The sequence below is a fragment of the Arthrobotrys flagrans genome, assembly GCF_004000055.1.
Source record: "Arthrobotrys flagrans strain CBS H-5679 chromosome Unknown unitig_8, whole genome shotgun sequence".
Classification (NCBI taxonomy): Eukaryota; Fungi; Ascomycota; class Orbiliomycetes; order Orbiliales; family Orbiliaceae; genus Arthrobotrys; species Arthrobotrys flagrans.
Window position 1 is genome coordinate 2584799 of NW_027137553.1, and position 26038 is coordinate 2610836.

At 47.3% G+C, this 26038-nt stretch overlaps 10 protein-coding genes across 11 annotated transcripts; 3 read left to right on the forward strand and 7 right to left on the reverse strand.

The window, feature by feature from the left end:
• Positions 1-393: 393 nt before the first annotated feature.
• On the reverse strand, positions 394-1502 carry DFL_007272 (uncharacterized protein; the record flags this gene model as incomplete). The annotated part of the gene is made up of 3 exons (XM_067636828.1): positions 394-523; positions 586-861; positions 937-1502. The coding sequence occupies 3 exons, from the start codon at positions 1500-1502 to the stop codon at positions 394-396; spliced, it is 972 nt and encodes a 323-aa protein (XP_067488404.1).
• Positions 1503-2492: 990 nt separating this feature from the next.
• DFL_007273 (uncharacterized protein) lies at positions 2493-4163 on the reverse strand (the record flags this gene model as incomplete). The annotated part of the gene is made up of 6 exons (XM_067636829.1): positions 2493-2615; positions 2838-2978; positions 3147-3358; positions 3471-3666; positions 3815-3934; positions 4077-4163. 6 exons carry the CDS (start codon positions 4161-4163, stop codon positions 2493-2495), a joined length of 879 nt encoding a protein of 292 aa, XP_067488405.1.
• A 507-nt stretch (positions 4164-4670) lies between these two features.
• DFL_007274 (uncharacterized protein) lies at positions 4671-7448 on the reverse strand (the record flags this gene model as incomplete). The annotated part of the gene is made up of 8 exons (XM_067636830.1): positions 4671-4884; positions 4953-5252; positions 5303-5538; positions 5594-5997; positions 6053-6419; positions 6474-6645; positions 6704-7251; positions 7308-7448. The coding sequence occupies 8 exons, from the start codon at positions 7446-7448 to the stop codon at positions 4671-4673; spliced, it is 2382 nt and encodes a 793-aa protein (XP_067488406.1).
• A 503-nt stretch (positions 7449-7951) lies between these two features.
• On the forward strand, positions 7952-10767 carry DFL_007275 (uncharacterized protein; the record flags this gene model as incomplete). The annotated part of the gene is made up of 4 exons (XM_067636831.1): positions 7952-8861; positions 8927-9075; positions 9141-10283; positions 10333-10767. The coding sequence occupies 4 exons, from the start codon at positions 7952-7954 to the stop codon at positions 10765-10767; spliced, it is 2637 nt and encodes an 878-aa protein (XP_067488407.1).
• Positions 10768-10948: 181 nt separating this feature from the next.
• On the reverse strand, positions 10949-11711 carry DFL_007276 (uncharacterized protein; the record flags this gene model as incomplete). The annotated part of the gene is made up of 7 exons (XM_067636832.1): positions 10949-10967; positions 11035-11131; positions 11192-11308; positions 11384-11397; positions 11509-11537; positions 11596-11625; positions 11709-11711. The coding sequence occupies 7 exons, from the start codon at positions 11709-11711 to the stop codon at positions 10949-10951; spliced, it is 309 nt and encodes a 102-aa protein (XP_067488408.1).
• A 987-nt stretch (positions 11712-12698) lies between these two features.
• DFL_007277 (uncharacterized protein) lies at positions 12699-15026 on the reverse strand (the record flags this gene model as incomplete). Of its 2 annotated transcripts, XM_067636834.1 has the most annotated exons (2): positions 14248-14297; positions 14360-15026. In XM_067636834.1, 2 exons carry the CDS (start codon positions 15024-15026, stop codon positions 14248-14250), a joined length of 717 nt encoding a protein of 238 aa, XP_067488410.1. The 2 variants fall into 2 exon arrangements, with proteins under 2 accessions (XP_067488409.1, XP_067488410.1); XM_067636833.1 differs by having other exon boundaries at positions 12699-15026.
• A 3360-nt stretch (positions 15027-18386) lies between these two features.
• On the forward strand, positions 18387-19032 carry DFL_007278 (uncharacterized protein; the record flags this gene model as incomplete). Its single annotated transcript, XM_067636835.1, has 3 exons — positions 18387-18698; positions 18778-18899; positions 18966-19032. 3 exons carry the CDS (start codon positions 18387-18389, stop codon positions 19030-19032), a joined length of 501 nt encoding a protein of 166 aa, XP_067488411.1.
• A 679-nt stretch (positions 19033-19711) lies between these two features.
• DFL_007279 (uncharacterized protein) lies at positions 19712-20926 on the reverse strand (the record flags this gene model as incomplete). Its single annotated transcript, XM_067636836.1, has 3 exons — positions 19712-20486; positions 20551-20683; positions 20743-20926. 3 exons carry the CDS (start codon positions 20924-20926, stop codon positions 19712-19714), a joined length of 1092 nt encoding a protein of 363 aa, XP_067488412.1.
• A 788-nt stretch (positions 20927-21714) lies between these two features.
• On the forward strand, positions 21715-23176 carry DFL_007280 (uncharacterized protein; the record flags this gene model as incomplete). The annotated part of the gene is made up of 3 exons (XM_067636838.1): positions 21715-22030; positions 22095-22267; positions 22322-23176. 3 exons carry the CDS (start codon positions 21715-21717, stop codon positions 23174-23176), a joined length of 1344 nt encoding a protein of 447 aa, XP_067488413.1.
• A 298-nt stretch (positions 23177-23474) lies between these two features.
• On the reverse strand, positions 23475-24751 carry DFL_007281 (uncharacterized protein; the record flags this gene model as incomplete). The annotated part of the gene is made up of 5 exons (XM_067636839.1): positions 23475-23666; positions 23786-23884; positions 23969-24007; positions 24391-24536; positions 24667-24751. The coding sequence occupies 5 exons, from the start codon at positions 24749-24751 to the stop codon at positions 23475-23477; spliced, it is 561 nt and encodes a 186-aa protein (XP_067488414.1).
• Between the last annotated feature and the right edge of the window lie 1287 nt (positions 24752-26038).

Sequence of the window (26038 nt, forward strand, 5' to 3'; positions counted from 1 at the left end):
TTAATTTTGGATTGCTCCTTGGGTATATATGGGAATCTTCTATGGTCATAGCGGGTTTATTTACTATTCTTATCTTTCTTTCTTCCACTATTTAATTCTTCCTTTTGTTTTGAGCGTTCATACTCTTTCGTTCTTATGGTCTAAAAACTCGATGAGGCTTCAACCGCTGAAGCGAAAATACAACTTGCAATTCGATCCCCGTTTATAACATTGAAGAACAATAAGAATAAAAAGCAGCAGTACAGTAGTTACCGAAATCCATGATCCCAAAGTATCAATTAATTATACAAGAGGAGAAGTGAAGCAAGGAAACTCGTTGGAAAGATTCATAAAAAGTCATGTCGTAAACAGAAGCAGGAAAACGAAAAACTCCTTGTGAAAAACCTTTGGCCTCTATTCATGGTAGTCCGAAATACTCTTCAAACTCCTGACCAGGCCTTTGCGGGCCTTGCATTCAAGCTCATGGTTCAGCCCGTGATAATAAACTTCAACGACGGCTCGAAGGTAGTAATAGAGCGTGTACCTATCGAACATCCGTTAGCATATCCATAAATATAGATACCCCCCAGAGAAAATAGAACTTACAGTAAAACCCTAGGCCTAGTGCCCTGTGCTCCCAAGGGATCTCCACCATAACCATTCAAAAACGCCAAACTCGGATCTCTAAACGAAGTCTCCATCAGGGGATCTCCCCAAACAGCCTTCTCAAAGTCCGTAAGCCCATTCAACTTCCCCGTCCTCTCATCAACCATTACCCTTTGCCTATCACACAGATCATAACACACCAACTGCGGCACCTTGACATCATCCAACGCATACGCCAGCCTACCAACATGCCATCGCAGAACCTCATACGGAATACTGATAAACAAATCTTCAGCATCCCGCATTACGGACTCAAACATCGACAAGAATGCGCTATGCCAGGTGGTATACATTTTCCCATTACCACCTGCACCCGCAGGTCCAAAATGTGAGTTGTGGATGCGGCTGACCCGTCGAGCATGTTGACCGAGATTATAGTCGACCATTGCCAACACTTCATCTGGAAGGTCTTGACGGACAATATCGAGTGGGACTCCGGGTATGTATGTTGTGAGTAGGAATGGAACGTCTAGTAGAGCCCCGTTTCCGTCCTTGCTGTACATCACAACTTCGGGAACGGGAACTTCAGGTGCATTCTGTCGTATCAGCTCCAGGATTTCAAAATCACCGGCGAGAACATCTCGTTCGTGTTGTAAGACTCTAACATCTGATGGAGGCGCGAGGCGTAAGAGGAGCCGGGTTCTATTGTCGAGGGTTATGAGGTATTGTGTAGAAAATAGATTCGCGGATAGATCTTCGAATCTAGCCACTCTGCGCTCGCCGTGGTAGGCGGCTTTGATTATTCTTTCGGCATCAGTAATAGTTACCGCTGACTCGGCATCTGTGGGGTTGGTTTGGGAGATGTCTGGTTTGTTATAAGAGGTATTGGCACCTTGGCCTCCTGGCATGACAATCATCGTGGACCAGGGAGTGTATATTATTGAAGAGGGATTTGAGATACCGATCCAACAGAGTATGCGATTTTGATACTCAGTTTATCAGGAGATATAAAATTCATATCGGTCAAGGAGGAAAAAAGCCAGAGCGCAAGGGAAATCCGGGGTGGGTTATTAATGGAATATATGAGGAACCACTCAACGCCACTCCTAATATATCGGACCAGTCTTTCTTGGGGCCCATGATGGTACACCGCTAGTCTGATGATATTGTTGCGAAATGGGAGGCGCATGGCGTTTTTTTTTCTTGTTTGTGTGGGTGTGTAGTCAAAAAGGCGTTCAGCTAAACATTTAGTTAGATCGTTCATACGATGTGCGAGTGAGAGGTGCAGTTAGGCGAGAGTTTGCATAAGGCCAAAGAATTAGAGACTCAGAAGCGAGGCCAATACCTGGCGGGTATCTGAATCTGGTCATAGTCTCCGAAAGTCCTTTCGAGCTGCTCCAAGGATCGTGACGAAAGAGAGCGTTTCAGTACGCGGACTAGTAGCCATAAGCTTGAGCCATTCTGACAGCTGATTAAGGGAGCAGTTCATGTTAAGCTCGTTCGATTATTTCACGCAAGAAGAAAAAGCAGTATTCATAAGCTCGGTTACTAGCGATTTCCAGTTACTCTCATTGGTTGGAGAGGCCCTGTCTCATCGGAGGATCACTAGCGTTCCTGTTGGCATGGTCCTGGGCTGATGTCCTTCGCTTGACCCTGCAAATGAGAATACGGCCTTTTGTCGAGCTTCGGAGCAGCCTGCCAAACCGGCCGTTTTTCTGTAGGATGCAATTGTGAAAAGCAAGATTGGTCGACTGTGAGATAAACGAATTGGTAATATAAGCTATTGGGCACCGGACGCGCAAAGTGGAGGAAGAGGAGGTGTGGTTTGATGTCTGTCTGTCCATGCACAAGGTACCCTCGAACACGTTCCTGTTCCGAGAATGTGGTCCACAACCCCGTCTTCTAGATTATTCTGGTGCCACGCCACATGCTTTCTCGTTTGTTGGGCCTTCTGATTGGCCGGCCACCAAACCCAGGTTGAATCGCTTGTAGTGTTCGAAATCCCGGACAACACTGACACCGCAGATGTTCTGTGGGGGCAAAGTGGGTCAGTGATTTCTCAACGTCTTCGACAAAAACAAAATACAAAAACAAAAATTAAGAAAAAAGTCGTTGTATTATCAAGCGAGGGGAATGTCGGTTTGTAGACTTCCTTTCCAGAGCCTCTTTTCGAGCCCCTCGCTTCGACATCACTGGCATAGGAATTCTTAAACGAAGGAAATGCACAGAAAGGGAACTTCAGCTTTGCTCACCCTCCACACTTCCACAATAATGAGAAGGTCGTAATTTTTCAGGTCGACCTTGTGATCCGGTCCGACGATTCTGGCAACTGATTTAATGATCTCATCTCGGTTCATGACACGATGATCTCGTAGATTGGGTCTTATGGCGAACTGGACATACAGAAAAGCGCGGCATCGAGGTTAGTTTTCGCCTAATGGTTAAAATCTAGAGTAACAGTCTCATTCATCCAGGGTGCTAGCTAGCAAGGCAAGGGTGCGCCATATGCATAACGACACAGTGATATTGCATGATGGAGCAAATATTCCGTGTCTACGTACCTTGACACCTTTCTGGCCCTCATGAAAGTGTGGCTTGAGCACCTCATGTGCTATTTCCTCAAGGTCAGTGATATTAGCCCTGCAAGTTTTTGTGATCGGGGTAAGTCGGTTTGTGAATCTGGTCTGTTGTCGCTTCGTTTCCTCGATATCCTTGAAAATAAAGCCGACTAGCTCCACAGGATCCACGGGTTCCCTCGTATGGAAGAATATCACTGTTCGTAAAACCAAGAAAGAAAAGTAGTCACAAGGTCAGTCTGTCAGGAACACATCCACCGTAATTGTGGATACATTGCCTGGGATCCATGGATAGACGGGGCAACCCACAGCAAGGAGTATCCAGTTTGATCGACGTTATTCTATTGTCCTTAGCCTTGCCTTTCGCATTGATGCCACTAATCTCTGCAGCGATTGCAGCCTCGATGTCATCGACATCCGGCTTATCTTCGGGTTCATTAGAATTTTGATTGTCGGCACCATCCGCCGTCCCCGCATCTTCCGGTCCATAAAGCTTGTCTGCATACTAGGCAGCAGTCATCTTAGTATCTTGACACGGCCTGTCATAAAACTATCTCATCGTCGGAAGGGTAGCATCCCTTCGACGGGGAATAGAAGGACCGCTAGAACAGCGACCCAAGGGCAGCCAAGGGAGAGAGAGCAAGAAAAGGTACCTCTTCGAACAGCCGATACAGCTCAGCGACACAGCGCGATTCTCTGCCCTTATCGCAGGTCGCGAAGATCCCTTTCTTGTACGGTTCTATGACTTTCTTGGTATGATTTGCATACCATTGCTAGTTGGTGATTGTGCGCACATAAATGTTGCATTTGCGTTTTGTTAGCGAAAACTGGTTCCCTGCACCGTTGCATATTTTGATAGCAGAACTGCGTAAAGCAAACATCGAACTGCTTGGAACGGAAAGTGTCTGTTCTCACCTTGGAACGCTTGCTCCGCGATCCTTTGCCGTCATCTCCTCCCTTTCGTTTTTTTGAGTGGGTCCGGGCTGACTCCGCCTTATCCATATTCGAGCGGGTGTTGTGATAGGCTTGGATGCAGAGTGATTCGACGGGTGTCGTTATTTCAAACAAGGACGGCTTGAATCGAAGGATGATTTGACTTGATTGGATTCGCAATTGATATCAGAGCGGATAGTCAAGGCTGTGGTGGTTTTGGTTAAAATAATTACAACAATAACAACACAAAATGGCAAAAAGATGCCGTAGCTGGTCGGCAGGTCCTGCCGAGTGGCTTCTGAAGGCTGAGACAAACGACGCCGCCGTCGACTGGACAAGCGCACGGGGGTCATGTGTCGGCCTACAGGTATGCAGTCTGGATTCTATCAATCCAGTTTCTATCTTGCACAGTACAGCAGCAGCCACGGGAGGCCCCGTAACGTTACATACAGGATACGATTTATGTGTGCTTGTACAATTGTTGATTGTTTATCAGTACTTGACATTATTCGGACTACCAAGCTACACTATTCGCTACACTACTATGTACACTTAAAAACGCCCCATAGGGTGGTATTATTTCTGCCAGCTGTCAACTCGCCGCTGTAGGGTATTCCGTGCCTCTGAGATGGTCAAGCTGTAGATACCGAGCTCTTCCATTACAGCCCTGGCTTTTTGGTTGTCTTCAAACATACAGTCCACAACGTGCTTAAGTGTCCTTTGGGCTTCGGAAGAGTCTGGATCTTTTACCTCAGCCGGTAATGCCAGCAGTATGCACGTTTCATGTAGCCTGCAATTTTGCTGTCAGCAAGGCCTCGGATCCGCGTCATTTTTTAACGCATAGAATGAAATACTGACCTTCTCATCACACCGGGTGCATCGGGAACCCATTGGTGTAAAGCTGACCACACGGCTTGCATATCCCGAAGGAACTGCTGCCCGCCCTGCTCTGAGAACTGATTTCGCGAGACGATGCTATCAAGGAAATAGTTCTCCGTTGAAATCAAAACCCGGCGGAATTCTCGCTGAAACGCATTTGGCGCCCAGAAGCGAGATAGGTAGGGGCAGAATGATGATAGCGTCTTGAGCAGGGGAACGAGCTCAGAGGAATGACCTGATTCTTTCGATTCCGCTTCGTCTATTACTTGCCATTGCGGGCTATTGCGGGTTAGAGGCGCTACTAGAAACTCGAGACGAAACCCACTCACATTTTATAGTAAGCCTTGAGGTCCTCTCGGATGGCATTACTGGTTAAATCGTGGATCATATTGGCTGCTTCTCTGAGAATTGTCGAGTATGAAGCTGCCATTTCATCAAACAATGCGCCCTCTTCTTCTGTCTGCGCCTGCGACGCTGATGCCAGGCTTGCGATACTACTAATCAAACCCCCCCCTGTATTCTTTCTAGCACGGGTCCCCAATTCTTCCCACATCTCCAGAAAGAACTATACATCGTTAGCTAAGAATTTTAACGTTATAGGAATCGACCGCTCTACTAACCAGGTCCTCGCCCCAGTCTCTCATGCAATTGCCGAGAAACAATGCACTCCCGTAAACTCGACACAATCTTTCCAATCCTGTCAAGCCGGTGATAGATTCCGTATCTTGCTTCCCCATGCCCTGAACCGCCCGCCCGATCGACGAAGACAACATCTTGAACGCTTCGATCGAAGAGTGTACTCTGTCGTGGTATTTGTCCAGAATAGTAATCTGAATATCCGTCAAAAAGCGCAACTTCTGGGAGAACGATTGAAGCGGGCGGTATCGCTCCGTCACAAGTTCAAGTAATTCTTTAACCCGGAAGGCAGACTTTGTGGGCTTGGTTTCATTCGGTTCAACAGCATCGTAATCGATTGCCCACGCATCCTCCGCAGCAATGATATTCTCATACCGAGCCAAGGCGACTGAAGCAACGAGTTAACTTAACCTCACCACGAATCACACTGAAAGAAAACCTACAATCTTTTTCAACGACCAACCACTTCTTAAAAAAGTCACTGTCGTTGACAGTGAGAACCTCATGGGTGATCCCTCTCCAGTCATCCGGATCGATCCCGAACGGACTATAAAGATACTCATCTCGAAGCATCGCGTCGAACTTGATTATTTCTTGCACAAAATGAGATGCCAACGGGCCCTGTGCCGTTAATAACGGTAGATCGTTGTCGATTTTGCGCCGGATTATAGGGAGAAGGGATGTGATAAACTCTTGAACTGCATCATGATTTCGCAGCTCTCCAGAATCGATGATTGGTTGCAGGAACTCTGTGCAAAACGGTTGATATTCTCGAATGAGGTTTTCTATATGTTGAAGATACCATTCGGGCTGACAGTTGGTCAGTTGTTGTCCTATATACTGAGCGAATACAATTGGGTTTACCTTTTCAAGCTTGTTTGTTTGCCTATCTCCTTCGAAGTGATAGCGGAATCGGAGAGCAAAGGCTTTGGATAGCGCAGTGAAAGCCAACAGAGGGGCATACTTTGGAGATTGAGATATCTGATTAAGAGAGTTGAATGTCGATATGTCGACATTTGCCGCAATTTCCTCCTCGCTATAAGATTTTCGTTAGCGTGCTCCTCAACTTTTTAATGAATTTCTAACACACATACGTCTTCCTCAATGCAAGTATCTTCACGAATTCTGTCTCGAACCGCTGCATTTTTTCGGGGGAGAGATCCTGTGTAGGCCACCCGACAGCATCCAACGTAGTTTGAAATTGCTTTGACAGACGCTCTTTCATGTCATCCCAAAGTTGGGTCGTAGCTTGCTCGACATATTCCACCAAATGAACCGCCGCACCCTCCGCAATTTCATGCTTCCGTCTCAACTGCGCTGATATTTGTTGTAACTGATAATAAGGTACCAGCGCCGCTTTCGGGTCAGTGGCGATAACATCTTGCGTCTGTTTCTTCAAAATGTTGACAGCCTGTAAGATCGTAATATAACCCTTCGCAATCTCCAACTGCCTTAGTCGGTCAAGATTCTTTCGGTAATTCAAGACAACATCCGAGACCGTCTGAGAAGTTCGGACTTTCTCTAATCTTGTATCGATCTCAGTCTGTCGTTGGAGATACTGGTGCGACTTGGTCAGAACAGAGCTAGAATGCTGCTTCTGCTCTGTTTCTGCTTTCCCTAGGTCCTTTCCAACTCGATCGAGCTACAACCCCCGTGTTAGATAGCTATCCTGTCTTCGGAGTTGATGTTTTGTCGTACCTGCTGTTGTAAAAGACTATGTTGATTTTTCAATGCATTCAACAGCGAATCTAGAGACCTGAGGTCCGCGGAAGTCTGGATTTTGTCATTCAGATAGTCGTATACCCGAGCGTCCTGCTCCCTTGGCTGAGCGGAGGTCATTTTGGAACCCGGATACCTTCTTTCCTACGAAGCTTAAGCTTAGCTTTGGGCTCCAGGCTGGCATATAAATTTGTTGAAGTTCGTCTAAAGGACACCGAACTAAACTGGGCTCCGTTTGCCCTCAGCTTGGAACGTTCCCACCACTTGACCATGCACAATGCTACTTTCCACAAAACCGGGTCAACCAAAATATGGTAGAAATTATCATCAGATACCTGGGCACGAGACTAGTCAAATACCATATTAATAACTTCAATTTCTAGAAAGTTAAAAGTAGGATCTTTAACATGTTCTTCGAAAACTACCTTTCACGGGACTCGGCGTCATATGACATCATGAAAGCGTGTTGCGACTGTCGTTCGCGTCTTCCCAACGATACCGCGAACGACCTCCAGCCCCACTACCACCACCAATGACTAGCATCAAAGACTACAGGTACACGGGGTGAAGGAACCCTCACAATCTTTCGCATCCCCATGAGATAACCCTAAACATCCATCAAGATGCCGGAAAGCCCTGCCAAACGGCGCAAAAAGAACGACAAGTCCGGATCTCCGAGCAAAGGACCCACTCTCGACTTCTTCTTCGGACGGAAACAGCCTGTTCCCTCCAAGTTAAAGCTGGTTTCTGATATAGAGTCGAATGAAGGTCTCACGGATGAAGAGCTAGCACGCAAACTTCATGAACAGTGGGCAAAGGAGGACGCTTTATTGTCTGGCCGCCCAAAGGGTGCTGAGACCGGAGAGTCGTCGCAGAGATCCGTCTCAGCAGAGCAAAAGACCAAAGACCAAGAGCTTGCCCAAAAGCTTCAGGAAGAGGAAGATAGCGAGGGAGGCGGTTCTGGGGAAGAGAAAGTTGTAGCATACTACCCCCCAGAGAGCTCCAAAATGGGAGAACAAGCAGGACTATCCAAGCAAATAGCTTCTCCTCCTACAGATGCAAAGATGCAATTAGAAAATAAACCCGAGTGGGATAAACTAATCGACGAGCTTCCATTCGACACGGATCCGTTGTCATTTAACCCCGAGGACTATAAGACCCTAGTTCAAAGCTTGCCAGATGGGAGATTGTCGTATGGTCTACTAACCCGCGCCTTCGTCCTAATAAACTCTACAAGATCTCGTATCAAGATCGTAGACACCCTTACGAATTTCTTGAGGACAGCTATCGCCTGTGATCCCGCATCCCTACTACCCGCTGTCTGGTTAACTACAAACGACATTGGCCCACCGCACGAGCGAACCGAACTCGGGATCGGTGGTTCAGTCATCAGTAAAGCCCTTATCAAAGTAGGCGGATTAGACCAGAAAGGTCTTCGTACTCTTTACGATAAGTACGGAGACGCAGGGGACGCTGCGTTTGAAGCAAAGGTCAGACAGAGAACGTTACAGTTGCGGAAACCAGTACCCTTGAGTATGTTGAATGCCAGAATAACTTTATATCGAATTTAATGATCGTAAGGATACTAAACTACCTAGCTGTTAAGGATGTCTATTCCTCCCTGGTTAAGATATCACAGTCAAAAGGAACGGGATCTCAAGAAACCAAACAAAGGATTGTCGAACGGCTCCTTGTCCAGTCTAAAGGGGAAGAAGTCCGATACCTTGCTCGTACTCTAGTTCAGCACGTAAGCCTTTCGTACGCATTGTTTTAATTCTCCAAATCGGGATTTACTAAATGTCAATCACATAGCTGCGAATCGGGGCCGTAAAAACGACAATGCTCATAGCCTTATCCCGGGCGTTTCTCATGACACACCCTGCCGATGCTCCAAACCCCGCTCCAAACCCGGCTTCTGCACTATCAAAGCTATCAAAGGAATCCAAAACCGAAATATTTTCTGCCGCAGAAGAAATCGTCAAAGCTTGCTTTGCCAGATGCCCAAACTACAACGAAATAGTTCCGGGTCTGCTCACTGCCGGCCTAGCAGGGCTCAAGGAGGTCTGCAAATTGACAGTACATACCCCGTTGAAGCCAATGTTGGGAAGTATCACTCGAGATCTCCCAGAGATGCTAGGCAGGTTAGGATCTCGAGAATTCACTGCGGAATACAAGTACGACGGGCAAAGAGCGCAAATTCATTGTGACGAAAGGGGAAAAGTGTCGATATTCAGTCGTCATTTGGAGAATATGACGGAAAAGTACCCGGATCTGGTGGGCTTGATGCCCTCGATCAGAGGACCCAATGTTAAGACGTTTATTATGGAAGGAGAAGTGGTGGCGATTAATAGCGACACCGGCGATCTTAAGACTTTCCAGACGTTGGCCTCGAGAGGGCGGAAGGATGTAACGATCGGGACCGTTCAAGTGAATGTTTGTATGTTTGCATTCGATCTGATGCAGTTAAACGGAGAGGAGTTGCTAGGAAAGCCATTCCGTGAGCGGCGGAAATTACTGAGGGAGGAATTCGTCGAAGTTGAGAAACGATTTACTTGGGTCAAAAGCCTTGATGCCACCGCTGATGACCAAGACGCCGTCATCGAGTTCTTTAAGGGTAGCTTGAAAGAGAAGTGCGAAGGTGTTATGGTCAAGCTGCTCGATAACGAAGTGCCAGCTGGGGATAACGAGGCTCTCGAAACCGATGCTACTGATCTCGATACTTTAGTCGAGGAGGTTCAGAAGAAACCCACTTCCAAAGGAAAGGCTGTCAAGGCTAAAGAGACAAAAAAGGGTGGTAAAAGAAAGCCTCTACTAGCCACATACGAGCCCGACAAGCGGTTGGAATCTTGGTTGAAAGTAAAGAAGGATTATGACGCATCGACAGATACCTTAGATGTCATACCGATCGCCGGATGGCATGGCATGGGTAGGAAGAGTAAATGGTGGTCTCCTATTGTAAGCCTCCTCGTTCCATTTATTCCACATTTACTAACTTGTTATAAAGTTGCTAGCTGTTCGAAATCCTGACACAGGCTCGCTCGAGGCCGTGTGTAAATGTATGTCCGGGTTCACGGATGCTTTTTACCAAGAAATGAAGGAGAAGTATTCAGAGGATGGCGAAAATACCACAAGAACGAAGAAGCCATATATCGAAGCCCCGGAGTTACATCCAAACGTCTGGTTCGAGCCTCAAGAGGTATGGGAGATTGTTTTTGCAGATATTACCCTCAGCCCCAACTACACTTCTGCGATTGGGCTGGTGTCAGAAGAAAGAGGTCTTTCGCTGCGGTTCCCAAGATTTCTACGCAAAAGAGAAGACAAAAGTATAGAAGAAGCGAGTACGGGCGAGGATCTTGCTGCAATGTATCGGAAACAGATTAATAGCGGAAAACCCGCAGGCGTTGCTGGAGAAGATGCCGAGGGAGACTTTGACGAATGAGATGCAAATTTATATCCTTTAGAGATTTGATATCCAAAGTGTCTTGGTCTCACCTTTCTACGAGATACGGATAGGCAATTGTACGATAGAGAGAAGTGGAAATTCATGTATTTCGAGTTTCTGAGATATCATATTCAACGATGGGGCCAAATCGGCCGAACAACCATGAAAGTCCTCAATTTCAGTTGAATTCTCGATACCTATCCAGGAAGAAATTCTTATTAGCAAAGAGACTGGATTGGAAACTGCTGCAGCACAGGAACTCACTTCTTTATATAGTACGCTCCGCCAGTGATGGCCAGCACCGACATGGCAATCGGTAGTGGCTTCCTCGTCTTGATCGCTCGTGGAATCATTGCACCGCCTAAATTTCTGTAAGCCTTTTGCTTCTATTTGATGCATGGTAAATATACAATATCCTTACCAAGGACGAGGGATGCGAGGATAGCAAGTTCAATGCCATAGTTTGCATTCTTCTTCAAGAGATAGCCCGAGTATCCGTACATAGCCCCGATGCCGACTCCGGCTACCAACGATGGGACTATCAAAAAAAAACATCATTAGGAAACCATCGTTTCTCGAAAGAATATATTATTTCGGCTCCTTCAATGCATACTTGATCCAGTTCGACTATTGAAATTTTTCATCCAAAATTTTTTTTCTGATTAGTTGTACAGTCCACGATACGGCAATCCTTTGCATGTGGACGTAAACGAAGTCCAGCCGATATACATAACCTACGCGAATCCCATAGTTCCGCCAAAGGCGCACTGTATGTTACGTCAGTTCAAAGATGCATGTTTGATGGGACACTGGGCTCCAACATACGAGCGCGGCGAGAGTGAATGCCGGATGTTCCTGTCATCGAGACATCAAAAATCAGTATCCCTACATGGTCATACAAGAATGAGGCGTTCGATGCAATTGACTCTCGGACTCACCATCTTCAAATATCTTCGGCTCAAAATCCTAAACCTCCGGCGATTCTCAGGCGGTATAATGACAGGTTATCGATGCACTCGCTTGGATCAGGCCTGGGCTCTGGACGAACTGACAAATCGATCAAGTCGGTTGACAGCCGCCGCAAACGGGCAAAAGGTCTTCGTCAAGAAGCTACTCGATATGAGACTAGTCGATATCGAGTCGACCAACGAGTTCGGTGCGCGAGAATTGCCTAAAGGAGCCTTAGGGAACGAAGCTTGGATAGGAAAGGAAACTTATTTTCAGATGCTCGGGAAATGCTATTTCCGCTCGCAAAAAAAAACAACACATATGTAAATAGCTTAAAATTTTTAATTTTTCCCCAGCGTACATAGCTTACGGGGCTGTCAACGGAAGTGCCTCTCCAAATCTTAGGACATGTACGTCGATTATGAGACATTTCTTTACAGTAACTACATTTTTATTTTGAAGCTACTAGTAGAGATGCCTCTATAACTTCGAAAGCAGAAGGTTCTTGTTATGTATTTGTAGTAGAGGCCCAAGGTTGTTTTTTCCCTTATGCCCCTATTGGCCTTCCATGTGTTTTCGCTTCATCTGGGGGTAGAATTGGGTATCTTTTACGTTGTTCTATATCTAATAAAAATAATTTTATAACTTCCTGGGGACAAGGTTTTAATTCTTTAACTTTTTAGTAATTCTGAGGTGATTCCAACGATATGAGCGGCGATAAGAACAAGCTTGATATGAGCGGCGATAGGAACAAGAAGCTTGATATGAGCGGCGATAAGAACGAGAAGCTTGATCATGTGGCCGGGATGTGTGATCTTAAAGAAAATTTTATCCGGCAGCAAGCGCAGAACCAAGGAGACGACGCACGAGACGATCCAAGCTAAGAGGAACCTCAGCCATCTGTGGGTTAACGTTGATCGCATCTTGCACACTTGATGCTAGGGGTCATAAAACGAGCGCGCCAAACCTTAAGTCGCGGACTAAATTACTTCCGAGCTGTTTTTTCCTAAATCAAGTATAACCTTATCATAGGCCTCTATGATGGGTCTGTAAAGGCGGTCTGGGTCTCCTTTATGGGTTCCAAAGAACATCCTTTCGTCCTTATCCAGCGGGAAGAGGATCTTCCTGATATCCAGACAGAGCGGCCGAACTACATTCAGCAACCGTGGGAATTCGGACACAATCCTGTCGACGCCGTTTACGGTCATGCTACCTTCCTTAGCGTCAGCAATGTCTTGAAAATCTCCAATCTCCCATCTTCGAAGAACGCTCCTTTTAGGCATCTCCTCTCCATTGGCGGCAAATCCATTCATCCATGACTGGCGGGCACACATCCAGAGTAGAACATAGAAGAACGACTCGAGATCGTGGCGGTAGGTGTGATCGATACCGCGCAGCACCTCCACTGCCATAAACTGCATCGTACCAGTCTGTTGCCGCGCTCCACTTGGGCCACTGTATTTCACCTTCGCCAGGTCAAGGTCGATGAGCATGCCCTTGAAGCCTTCCGCAGTCTCGGGCTTCGTAATAATAATGTTATTTGAAGAGATATCGCGATGGAGAATCTCGCCAGTCATGTATAGAGACTGGTGTGCCTTGATCGCATCTCGCATCGACTCCAGCAGTTCCTTGACTGACTTAAAATCACTGATGACACGGCCGGCTGGTGAGACGACGAGGCAGGAATAGATCCTGTTCTCCCATAGGTCCTCGCTAAGCGTGCACAGGCTTGGCTTAGGCTTGCTGATCGATAGCTGGTCGTTCAACTCCTCGACCGGCCCCGGCTTCGGACGGTTGGACCGCTGCCTCTTAGATCCGGACACGTTATCGAACGTGTTATCGGACGATGACTTGCGCTTCTGGCCTGGTGTGTTCGTACTTGCTGTGGCCGATAGATCTTCAAAGAGATCGATCTCTTCCCGGAATCGGTGGGACTTCTGGAATTCCAGGCCCCTCCGCATCTCTCCAATGGTGGTGATTCGACGATACGCCACCACTTTGGCCACTCCTTTGACGCCCCGTTCTTTTGCCAGATTCAGTTGATCCACCTCTGGCTTCCGCTTATCCGGTACCCACGAGAACTTCGCGACGTTTCTATTTTGGGTCATATAGCACGTAGTCCCGCGACACACAATAGCCTTCTGCCTGATTATTATTCTTTCCAGCCCAATTCTCGTTTCGTTGTTTTCTGCATCGTCCAGCGTGACATAGCGATGCGTACCATTTCGCTCAATAAACGTGTCCAGGCCCATCGCATCGTCATCCATCGTGGCATACCCAACAAAAGCGCGTGCAAACTTCTTCGGCTCGCCGTGAATGTCGAATTGGCCAGAGCTGTACGGCCCAGAGCGATCGAAGACCCAGAGCTCCATGGTGGAGCCGCAGAGGGAGAATGCGTGGACAAATCGGCGCGTCGGTTGGTCTGCGAAGATGCTTCGCACATAGCGTGTGAGCTGGAGGAGAGTCGCCTTGAAATTGCGCGTAACGGCCGACTTCTTTTGTTCCCCAACAACGAGAACGTCCTTGTAACTAAAGATGCTGTCCTCTCTCTTGGGTGGCCTTCGCAAGAATATATCCAGCTGACCTTTCCGTTCCTCAAACTGGTTGGCATTGTTGGTGGTGCAGAGCTCGTATGGTACACCGGCCAAGAAGCGCTTTTCTAGAGAGCGAAGCCATTCCCAGACCGGCTTTTCGTCGGGAGTGGACGGGAAGCCCGTCCATTTCCTTCCGTCGTGCTCTGCCATCATCCCCTTCAGCATCGCTTTCCGTTCTTCGTCCCAGCTCTCGGAGTCGAAAAACTTGTCCCAGAATCCCTTCACATTGCGAAAGGTGCATCTTTTAACCTCATGGAAGAGTTCCTTTTCAACGATTTCGCGTGTTTCGCTGTCGGCAAGCCGGCTCGAGCTCGTTTTGACGGGCGTTCCGAAAAACGTAGGTGTGGCGGCGGTGAAATTCTGGGGCGTCGACGGCCTCACGGCTTCGATGAGGTCGATGACGGCGGCCCAAATATCGGTGTCGGTGCGGGAAGAGTTGACGACGACGTCAATGAGTGGTCTGAATTCCTCAATTTCGAGTGAGCCGTCCTGGATATTCTGCAGCATGATGAATAGCTTTCTCGCAACAATGCTGCCTCCGATTGGCAAGTTGAATGCCGTCGAAGAAGAGACAAGCAAACCCAAGAGGTTCGTCACAATGTCCCATGGCGGTGTACCGGCGCAAGCGCGTAATTTATCGCGAACGCTGTTCAAGGACCCTTCATCAAGTGCACTCTTTTCGATGACCTTGAGCAGGTCTTCGCTCAGAGCCATGTTTGAGGTGGTCGAGTCGCCGTTCTTGTGCAAAAAAATGTGTGTGTGTATGTGTGTGTGTGTGTGTGTGTGTGTGTGTGTGTGTGTGTGTGTATTTAACCTCCGTTGCAAAAAATGAAGGTAAACAAAGAACGAAGCAGACGCGACGGATCACGTGATCACGTGATTTGCAAAGGTGCATTTGACTCAGACCATTTCCAGGAAGAATCTAGCTATATCAGGACTAGCGCCATGGGTCACGTTACTTTTACAACTCCTCAGCTGGGACAGCATCAGAACTGCAAGGACAACCTCAGCCATGCTACTACTGGCGCCAAAATCCAGCACCGCGCTGGGTTTGAAAAAATGAAAAAATATTAGGTCGGTCGCTACCCAAGAGGCTTTCGGGTCATTTTATATCTAAGCTTTGTGAATGACTAGCTATTTCTAAATCATTACAACCATTATCAGAACTATATAATCGAACGGAAACGACGATAGCTTCACCACTACTAATAATACAATAAATACCGATACAACGGTGAAAAGTGCCTTGGATACCCTTCGTCATACCAGTTTCAAAAATCGGAATATCTCAAAAACAACACAGCAATATGGCATTAACCACCAGCGTCTACGGCGCCATCTCGGGGGCATCAGCACCAGAGTATATTATCCGGCACAACAATCTTTAAACACTACGCAAAAATAAGAGCTTATAAATTAAATATCATACTATTCCAACCAAGGGTTTCCACTTAATCCATTATTTTAGACAAAATGTCCAAATTACGTTAGACCATCTACTTTGATACCCCTAATTTTCATCAGTCATAGGTACCCCGATTCGAAAAGCAATTTAATAACCAGTTAAGATGCAAGATCCCAAGCTGTATTGATATGGAACGTACGGTAGCGGTTTCAGCGGCATTAATTAAGCTATGCTTTGAGCGAGTAAGTAATTGTCCGTAGACGGCACCATTTCGACACCTATGCTAATTGTCAGACGACGGTCTCCCAGATGTTAGTGTTGAAAACTAAGAGTTCTCTCATTGGTTCCAAGTATCTCCTCTAGAATCACCCGTAGACGGCCAGATGACTGCCAAGAGTGGACTAATTATATAATCAGAAAAGCACGTGATGTGCTAAAAGCATGACTTCCAACGGTTAGACGGTATCCGAAATACCACACGACAACACACGTAAGCACGACTGCCGACGACAGGCTTCGAGATAGGTAGCTATGAGCAGAACTGTAGAGTCCTCACGTACATAGAATGTGCATATATAGCCACCCTCCAGTGACGACTTGAATCGGCACCGGATAATCCAAGTTCCAAGTTCCAAGATCTAAATTGATTCTACCACTTAAGATACGTCGCATCACGCTCGACAAGCTTGGATACACACCGTAGCTTGGCATTAATATTGTATAGTTTCGAACCATCATACAGGACAAAACAAAGTGATATATGGAATTTCGATGAGAAGGGCATCATGCTGGGATAGAATCAGCATCACTAAAGTTAGGATTGGAATAGAGAATATTATTATTATCAATTATACCTACCTCCTCTGATAGTATTATTTAACTTGTGCTGCTTAAATTCCGTATAGTATGGATTGTTAGCTGTTTGTATCGAAGGCTTAGTTCTATTGGGTGTTTAGAAAAGTATATGATTAAATATTTACTCAAATAATATTCTATCTGCGTGATGTCGATTCGGGTACTTCTTGTATAATTCTAACTTTGTTATTAGATAGCAACCCTCCCAGTAGTAGACTTGGTTACTACGGACTTGGTACGGACGCTTTGAGCGTTGAAAGATATTATCAATGTTGAAAATAAGTTGGCTGTATACAACATATGAAAGCGGACTTGAACGAAAAACGACAAGCAGCAGCGGCAAAAAAATAACAGCCCAAGCACCGCGGACGTCCTCTGAAGCAGCCTACACGTTCCGTGCTTACTGCTATTGTTATTGACAATAATACGAGACGGAATATGTCACCAGCTCGTATTAACGACCAGGCCGACGCCAGCACCAATTCTAATCCCTTCGCCGCCAGTGACAGTGATTCGAAGGCGTCAAAAAACCGGCGCAGCGCTGGATTTTGGCGTTAGTGGTAGCATGGCTGAGGTTGTCGTTGTTGTTCACGAAGCGCAATCGTTCATAGCTTGCGACACACGAGCAACCGATGTACCACTCCGCTTTTTCTCCTTTCCCTACCCTCCTTATATTCATTCCGATCTTTTAAACAAATAATATGAGCAAATGCTTAGGAATCCTTTCCACAGTGCCCGAAGCCTCTCTTGAGACTGCTCTTCGTGCCACATCTTCACCTGTACCGCTCTAGCCTCTGCCTCCATCGTAATTTCATAGTTCCGTCACCTGTGCCCTTTCATGAAACCCCAAACTGGCTCAATTGCGTTTAAACTCTTGAAATACCCGTAGTGGGGTAGGATAAATATGTTCCTCCCGAGTCTGTACCATGCTTATAAACGGGTTTATTTGTTTATTTAACGTAGGGAGCCAAACTTTTCTCGCCGACCTCCGTACATACGCCATCCGGGAGACAGAAGGGAACACGGCGTCTCTTCGTTCGTCGAGGCAAAGGATTTTGACTGGTCGGGACTAAAAAATGATGGCCGCGGCAGGTCGTCAAATGTAAACTTAATTTATATACACACTATTAGTACATCATCCAGGCTTTGTAACATTTGTGTATTACCTTGATACCTCGACTGGTCCCTATACGATTTCTTACAGTTACAGTCTAACGATAAAGTCGTTAAGAAGTAACCGTTTATATGGTAGGAAAAGGTATTAGAAATATATAAGCCCCGCTTCTCTTTTATTGAATAGATGTGAATACGGGTACAATATAAGCCTCGAAGCTAGGGCACCGGATAAGTCGTGGTGCTGCTTGCGTGAAGCGGTGTCTCGCTTCAGAAAACATGCCGGAGATCTCGACGTTTATATACTTGATCTTCTTTGATGGAAATCATGGAAATTTCTTCACCAACACCACTCCGGACGTGGTATCACAAAGGCTCAATGCTGCTCCATACTTCAGGCCGCAGTTCCACTGGTCACCTCTGCAGTCCATCAAATTATGGACCCCAAGAGGACATTAGATGAAATGATACGGTCGGAGTTTATGCTCCCCGGCTTGCGTAATGATCCGGCGGCATGTGTTGCGCGTGTGGTCGAGCCAGGCGACCCGCAACCGCGAATCGACCGGCTTGAGCTATGCTGTCATCTTCTCCCCAATTGCAACCCACATCCCTCTCGACTTATCAGCACGTGCAGGCATAGACCGATACGCCCTCGCCTTCATACCCTAAGCAGACGAAGATACCCTTTTCGAATTATCACAATGGCTCGTAAAAACGCCAGCAACGCTGCCGCCCGTGCCTCCACTCCGGAGCCACGACCGACGACGCCGAATACATCTGTCGAAGCGGTTCCCAAAGCAACCACTACCGCTACCACCACATCTTCATCGTCATCATCTACATCGACGGTGAAATTGTCGGCTAATTCGTCACCACTTGCTGTCGCTGGTGCTATCTGGGAGAAATATCAAAAGGACACCCCGCAGCGGACGAAGTTGATTGATGTTTTTTTGGCCTTCCTCGTGGCTGTTGGTGCTCTCCAATTCGTATACTGTGTCGTGGCAGGCAATTACGTATGTTTTAAGTCGATTGAATACATGGGGATTTTGAATTCAAAGATCAGGAGAACTGACTGCTGTCGTCGTTCACCAGCCATTTAATGCCTTCCTTGCTGGCTTTGCTGCCACCGTCGGTCAATTCGTCCTCACCGCTTCGTTGAGAATCCAAACAAACCCAGCGAACAAGACGGAGTTCTCGAGCGTATCGCCGGAGAGGTAAGATTCCATCTAATTCATCCGTCTTCCGTTCTTATCACGTTACTAACGATGTATCTTTTATAGAGCCTTCGCCGATTTCGTTTTTGGTAGCCTGACACTTCATTTCTTTTGCGTGAATTTCATCAATTAAACTCCGGCGGCGGTAGCGGGCGTAGATGCGTGGAAATCTCGATCGTGACGGTGTGGTTAAGAAAAGTACCGATTTTGTTAGCATATCAAGTACTATTGATTGGGGCTCCGCTCTTGGTTTTGCGAGGAGAGCGAACCATCCAAGATGATTTATATGTAAACACCTATCGAGACAGCGGATTGGATACATCCGGTCTATCTCACCGTAGTAGCACCCCCCCTTCGCTATTTACAATCTCTTTCGTATATATTTGTGGTAAATGCCAGCGTGGTTGTGTGATATGAATACAAAGAAACTCGTCATTATTCTATCATTAAAAATCGGAAAAAAGACCCGAACAACCAAAGCCGCTGCTGCTAAATTCCATATTCTACACTTCTTGTTTGGTTTTAAGTAAGAGTAACGATAGCCAGTACAGTAACGATAACCCAAAAACCGACCTTATCAAACGCCAGAATGCTAGAATCGAAACGAACAGAGGATAAGAGGGTTCCCAGGCTTTAGGTCGGAATAAAATCGTGCAATATTAACAAGAAGTGTGGAAAAACGTTCACATACTTGGTAGTAACAACCAACAGCCTCTTTGCCTTGGAGACTCTGGAATGGAGCGGTGATAAAAACTTCGCCGTTCAAGGATGGTACAGGAAGGAAGGACGATGGAATCCTTGTTATCGCGGAACTACCGCTTCCGCGGTGGTACTTCTTGTTCCGCCTGCTGGGGCCGCGGCCCACCCTGTGGCTGCTGCTGCTGCTGCTCGGGAGGCACAGCCGGTGCTTCAACGGAGACTGCCGGTTTCTGAAGAGGTTCGGTTTCCGGCGGTGACTGCGGCGGCGGCGGTTGCTCTCGTTCGGGTATCTGGCGTTGCTGCTTTTGCGGCTGTTTTTGAGGTTGCTTCGGCGGAGGCCGAGGTGGTGGCAGACCAGGTTTCTCGAAGGTGTTGATGTTCATGCCCAATCTTGGGGTATGGTGCCTCGGGTTCAACTCGTAAACATAATGCTGGTCGAAGTTCTTTGGGTTGAAGGCGACCCGGAAATCAAGAATCAATGCCAGCTCCGTGCCAACTAGACGAACCGTTCCGTCCGCAACAATCCATCCTCTCGGCGGGGGAGGGGCATTCTTTTGATAGTCACGAGACATTTCCTTAAACATGATCGCGGCGCCCTTCTCGGCCGCTTCGTGGATGGCCATTATCGCCCCGGAAGGGAGAAGAGGGACGTCCAACCTCTGCTGATCCTTCTTTGGTGGATCTGATTTCTTGAGCAGGTTCGGTTTGGGTTGAGGACCTACTTCGCCAGGCCAAACTGCCTGGCGGAACGAGTTGTACATGGAACCAAACGTTGCTTGCATGGTAAGAGCAGCAGCTCGTGGGTAAACGATGCAGTTAAAACGCATGACATTCCGACTCGATACAGGTTGATCGACGAGCTCGATACCCGAAAATGAAATAGCGAGGCTGTGGCACAGTCAGCTACCGAACCCACGGAGAATATATAGAATGAAGATAGAAGAACACTGACTTTTTCCGTGACCATGTGACTCCAGGGGCGGCAAGACGGAATGTCATCCAGAAAGGACTGGCGAATCCTTCCCATTGACCCATATTAAGGGACGAAGACATAATCCGTTTCTTAACCGCATGTAAAACAGCATCTGTTAAACAATACACCGTAAGCATCACAACCCCACGGTAGCATACAAGATAGTCATACCTTCAGCATCTACCCGACGTTGAGCATCCCTTATCAAATCGGTGTAGTCTCTATGCTCGGGCCCATCCACTTCGTATAAAGGTGCTGCTGTGCTGGTCGCAAACCATAACGGTATATAAAACGGCCCTCTCGAAAAAGATCTCTCCAGCACGTCGCCATTGTAATAAATGAAGCCGGCGGCCATTCCGACGGCGGCAACGGGACGACCCCATCGTCTAAACGAGAGATAGGGTGCAAAGGTCACCCGGTAGAACCGTAGATTCGGGTTCTGGGACCGCCGGCTTTTCCACAGTGATCGCGAGGTCCGTAGGAAGCTGAACATCCGTCCAGAGCTCAAAGAACGGGTCTATATCGGGATATTTGTTACGAGAAAGTCCAGGGGCGGACTGTGGCGTCGGGTAGTCACAAGCGACAGTATCGACGACGGTAAGCGGGGCATTTAACAGAGGAGAATGCTGCTAATCGGACATGGAAAACGCAGGCTGGCCTGATCGCCTGTTGAAGCTGGAGATGGTCTGGTAATGGCCGAGACTCCGGCGAGGCTGCGGCTCCGATGGAGGTTTTTGGTGGAAGCTGGCTGTGTCGGTGTGCTGGACTGACAGTGGCCAGAGGTTGAGGCAGAGAAGCGTTTGACAAACCCGAGCAGCAGCCGGACAGGGGCTTTGCCTCCCACGCGGAACTTGCCATTCCTGCCATCGTCATCACCCAATATTAATTCCCTGGCCATCACCACCGCCCTTGCATACGACCACGACCACGAACGGGAACCTCGCGATAAGAATAGAGGTCTCTGACGGCTGGCCGACTGCTAGCATACGAATACAGACACAGGTACTACCGACACCATCGGAGGACCACAACGGGAGTTTGAAGGTTACCAACTGGCGTATAATATATCGCAGCACGTCCACGTCTACAACTCGCCCGCGGTTCCTCGCGTCTCCGAATCCCAACCTCTCCACCGCACCCGTCATGAAAGCTACTTTCCTCTCCACCCTCGCGGCTCTGATTAGCTTGCGACCGGCATGGGCGGAAAATGCCCCCTTCTACACATGGCCGAATGTACACTCGACAGACAGGACGACAAAGATCGAAGTCTTGACACATACCGAGTCCCGGCTGTCCCTGGCTGCCAGACTCGGCCTCTCACAGTTTCACTCAATCGGGGATGGCGTCAACATCTACAAGCTACAGACGGTATCCAGCTCTTCTCGTAGGGTATGGGTGGACAAGACCGATGTCGATGGTACCATAGTGGTTACGATTGGAGGAGTTGAGAGTCCAGATGGTAAAGGGAATTCCGTCCCTAGGCTTACGGAGGGGCGATCGAACGGCTAACCGGGGGGCTACAGCATTTTGGACCGAATCGCCCACATTCGAAATCGAAGATTCACCGCCGTTCAGCGACGTGGGTACTTTGCTCAAAAAACTAGAGTCGCAGGCTGGGAATGTGATGGAGTCGGAAGAGAAATCACTATACAGCAACGCCAAAGGTGGCTTCGTGGACGTTGTCTCGCCGGTTCGAGTAAGTTAATTTCAGCAAGGCCCCACACAGTATCATCTCTAACGTAGGGTTTAGGAAAGTGGAATCGAAATATCCGCAGACTACAACGAATGGTCCAAATTTGAATCCGCCGTCGGCAAATCCGATGCCTCCGAATTCAATAAGAAAAAACCCAGTGACATCGACTTCTTCGAAGAATACATGGTGCTGAAATCCCTTGCTGAGAAGACTATTGAACAAGTCATCGCCGAAAAGGCCACCATCTTCATCCATATAGGCTCTCTATCCACCATCGCCAACAAGGACGGCACCAGCTCCCAGAAGTACAAGGTTGCCTCGAAACTTATGGCCAGACTCCTCAACCGGATCGTCAAAGCGACAGGCGAATATCCATCGGTTGTCGGTCTGATCCCATTGGACTCTAAAACCGCAAAGCGAAGCGACAACGTGGATTTCGTCGGCAGCTTTGATATCAAGAAAACGAAGCGCAAGGAGGTTCCTTTGGTCCCAAGCACCCAACCCAAGTTCGCCACAAGCGAGGAGGATACATCCGTCGTCACCCCGCTTCAAAAGAACGCAAACAAGATTGCCCGTCCCGGACCAGGATGCTTCGAAAGCCGTGATGTATGCGGAAACCGTACCAACAGCTGTAACGGCCGCGGTAATTGCATAAAGTCTACGACACAATCGAATTGCTGGAGCTGCGTTTGCTCGCCAACGGTTGTTAAGGTCGGTGGGGCGAACAAGACGACTTACTGGGGCGGTAACGCTTGTCAAAAGAAGGACGTCAGTGTTCCTTTCGTGTTATTCGTCACATTCACCATCGGTATGCTCCTTGCTATCGGATGGACAATCAACAAGATGATCGATATGGGCGCGGAGGAGCTACCCGGTGAGCTATCAGCCGGTGTAGCGCTTGTGAGGAAGTGAGTCGGGGGAAGGAAAGAGGTATCTGTAGTAATAGGTTTTCATGATTCGAGCGACACACATATTTGGTTTTTGCTTGGGATCCTTTGATTTTTGCGCCGCATTTTTGTTTTTCATGTGTTCCCGGAAACGAGGAGAAAAGAAAGGCACCACCGGTGACTCGAGTTTGTGCTGTTATCAAGGGGATATATTCTTTGGCTTTTGGAAAGTGTAAACTACAGTTCTTTTTGCTTTAGAATAATGATATAATCTCGATTTTCTTTTACCAAGACCCCTCTAAGCAAACCAGTTGGCGATTCGCTCACATTTCCCCACACTGCGTAATAACCAGATCCGAAGTCGGGCGATCAAGAATTGTTCTCGCGTTCTCAATCTTTCTGACAACATCCATCCCCTCGACGACTTGTCCGAACACCACATGCTTGTTATCCAGATGCGGCGTCGCATCTGCCGTGATGAAGAACTGTGATCCATTCGTATCCGGTCCTGAGTTCTGTGATTTTCAAAAGCAAAGAGAAAGAATGATAACAAAAACGAATCAGTAACTCCATTCCAAATCGTTAAAGTGAAATTCGTTTTAAAGAAAGAGGGAGAAGGGGGGGTTACGCGTACCGCCATAGAGAGTATCCCAGCCGCTTCGTGTTTCTTGACAAAATTCTCATCTTTGAAATGACGAGTACCGTATATCGATGTTCCGCCGGTCCCATCGCCCTGGTGTTACCGGGGTTCAGCAGAGCTGAGCAATATATATATAATAGGAAGAAGAAAACCGGTTTGTCTTGCGGAATAACTTACGTTTAAGAAGTCGCCTCCTTGGATCATGAAACCTTTGATCTGTCCGACGGCGCGCGATGGGGTTAGCCACACAACTCCGCAGGTTTTAATTTATGAGGTAAAGATTATATTTGATTCAAATGCCGCGAAAGATTACAACCCTGCAGATAGAGAGTCGCATAGACGAAATTTTTTGCCCGCGGAAGGAAAAAGCAGGGAATATTCCACCGTGCTTTCAAGATTCCTTCTGTTACCGACGTCTGCAGAACGAAAACACCGGTTTCCCTATTTCAAACTTCACCAACATTCCGAGGATAATCCCGAAAAGAAGGAAAGATATAACGATCACAAGATTTCGAACCCGAAATATCTCAAAGCGATAAAAAAACAGCGGATCTATAGAAATGTTTTCGAAAAAAAGGAAGGAGGAGGGTAAGACGTACCACACGATGGAATTTACAGCCTTTGTAACCCTGCGGCCGCCCAATGCTGTTCTTCGACTCACCGGTGCAGAATTGTCGAAAGTTCTCTGCGGTGAGGGGGACCACATCCGCATAGAGTTCGATCTTGATACGTCCGAGGTGTTCGCCTAGATATCAGATCCAAAAGTGACATTAGCGATTTCATGCGTTGTTATTGTTGTATATTTTTTCGCTATCATTTTGAGCCAGAGCTTCTCTCGTCGCATACGCTGACGGGGTTAATGGGTTTCCACCAACCATTCATTCCTCCCAGGGATACATCGAAGAAGACGACAGGGTTCGACGGATTTGAGAGCGGCTTCTCGGTTACGATGGCGGCCATCTTTTGGTGAGTTGACTTCTTTCGAAAGGGAGTCACGGGATGTGTTTTGGGGTTTTTGAACAGGATGAAGTGGTCTTGCTTTGAGATGGGGATTTGAAGTTTGCATTTGAATATTATATATACAATTCTCTTTCTATGACACGGAATGTTTTTATAGATCCTTATTTTTCAAGATTTCTTGACGGAAGAACTAGAAGCATAGGGAAGTAATCGCTAATATCGTTAACCCGTACAGAGTAATCCAGGCTTCTAAAAAGCCCTTATAACGTGTTGGAAGTTTCTTTGACGACCCTCGAATTGCAGTCATCGGCTAAATGCTTTAAAAGTCCGACGATATATTGATCTTGAGCTACATATTTATAGCAAAGGTGTATCCGTAGGAGGTATGGACCAATATATCTCAAATCGAAACCCAACCAATCTTCGATCGATCAGTTCTATCGATGGCACTGGATAAAACGGCTGCAGGCCCCCGTCGACTCCACTAAAACACAGTCTGTTACCCACACCGTCTGCGGGCTTCGTATACGCAAGCCTTCCACCTTCTTATAAACCCCCCCTCTTTATGTCTCGAGTCAGTCTAGCCAAACAGTCTGGAGAAATTGTAGAGAAACAATGGATTCTAAGAAAAAACCCACGTCTCGAGGTCGCCCGGAGGCAAACGTGGATAAACCAAAACGCCCGTGTTCTCTGCGTATATGGGTATTACAAACCTTGTAGTATATATACTTTTCGCTCTCGACGTTTCGACGACAATTGATCCGGTATATCCGGCAAACTGGCTAGCTCTTCCTCAGCCTCATTACCACCCTACCCTCAAATCCTTTCGGTGGCATTTTTTCAAAGAGCTATCTTCAAGCTACCGTTCGATTGGGTATACGGTATCTCGAAAGGAAAAACTGCTGGCCCCGTAAAGAATATACGATCGAACCCCTGCAGTGGAAGGTCCGGGAGGTTCCAAAAGAGAGGACCTCGTCGTTCGTGAGATTTTACCCGCCCTAACTGGCTCAGCTTTTTGCAGCCAAGGAATCCAAGGTTTGTGGCGAGCAGATTTATATGCAAGCAGATTACGGCGGATTGGTCACGGAGTTGCTGATGCTGGGTTCTCCGTCCGAAATCATTGAGAAGAGGCTTAGATATTGCGGGATCGTACGGATTTGGTAAATAATATTTGTTTTCGAATTCAAATGTTATCGATATCACACGCAGTAACCGTTTGGAGAATTGTTCTGTCGATTGCTAGCAGAGCTCTTACGTTTACAATTCAAATGCAAGTTTCTTAAAAGC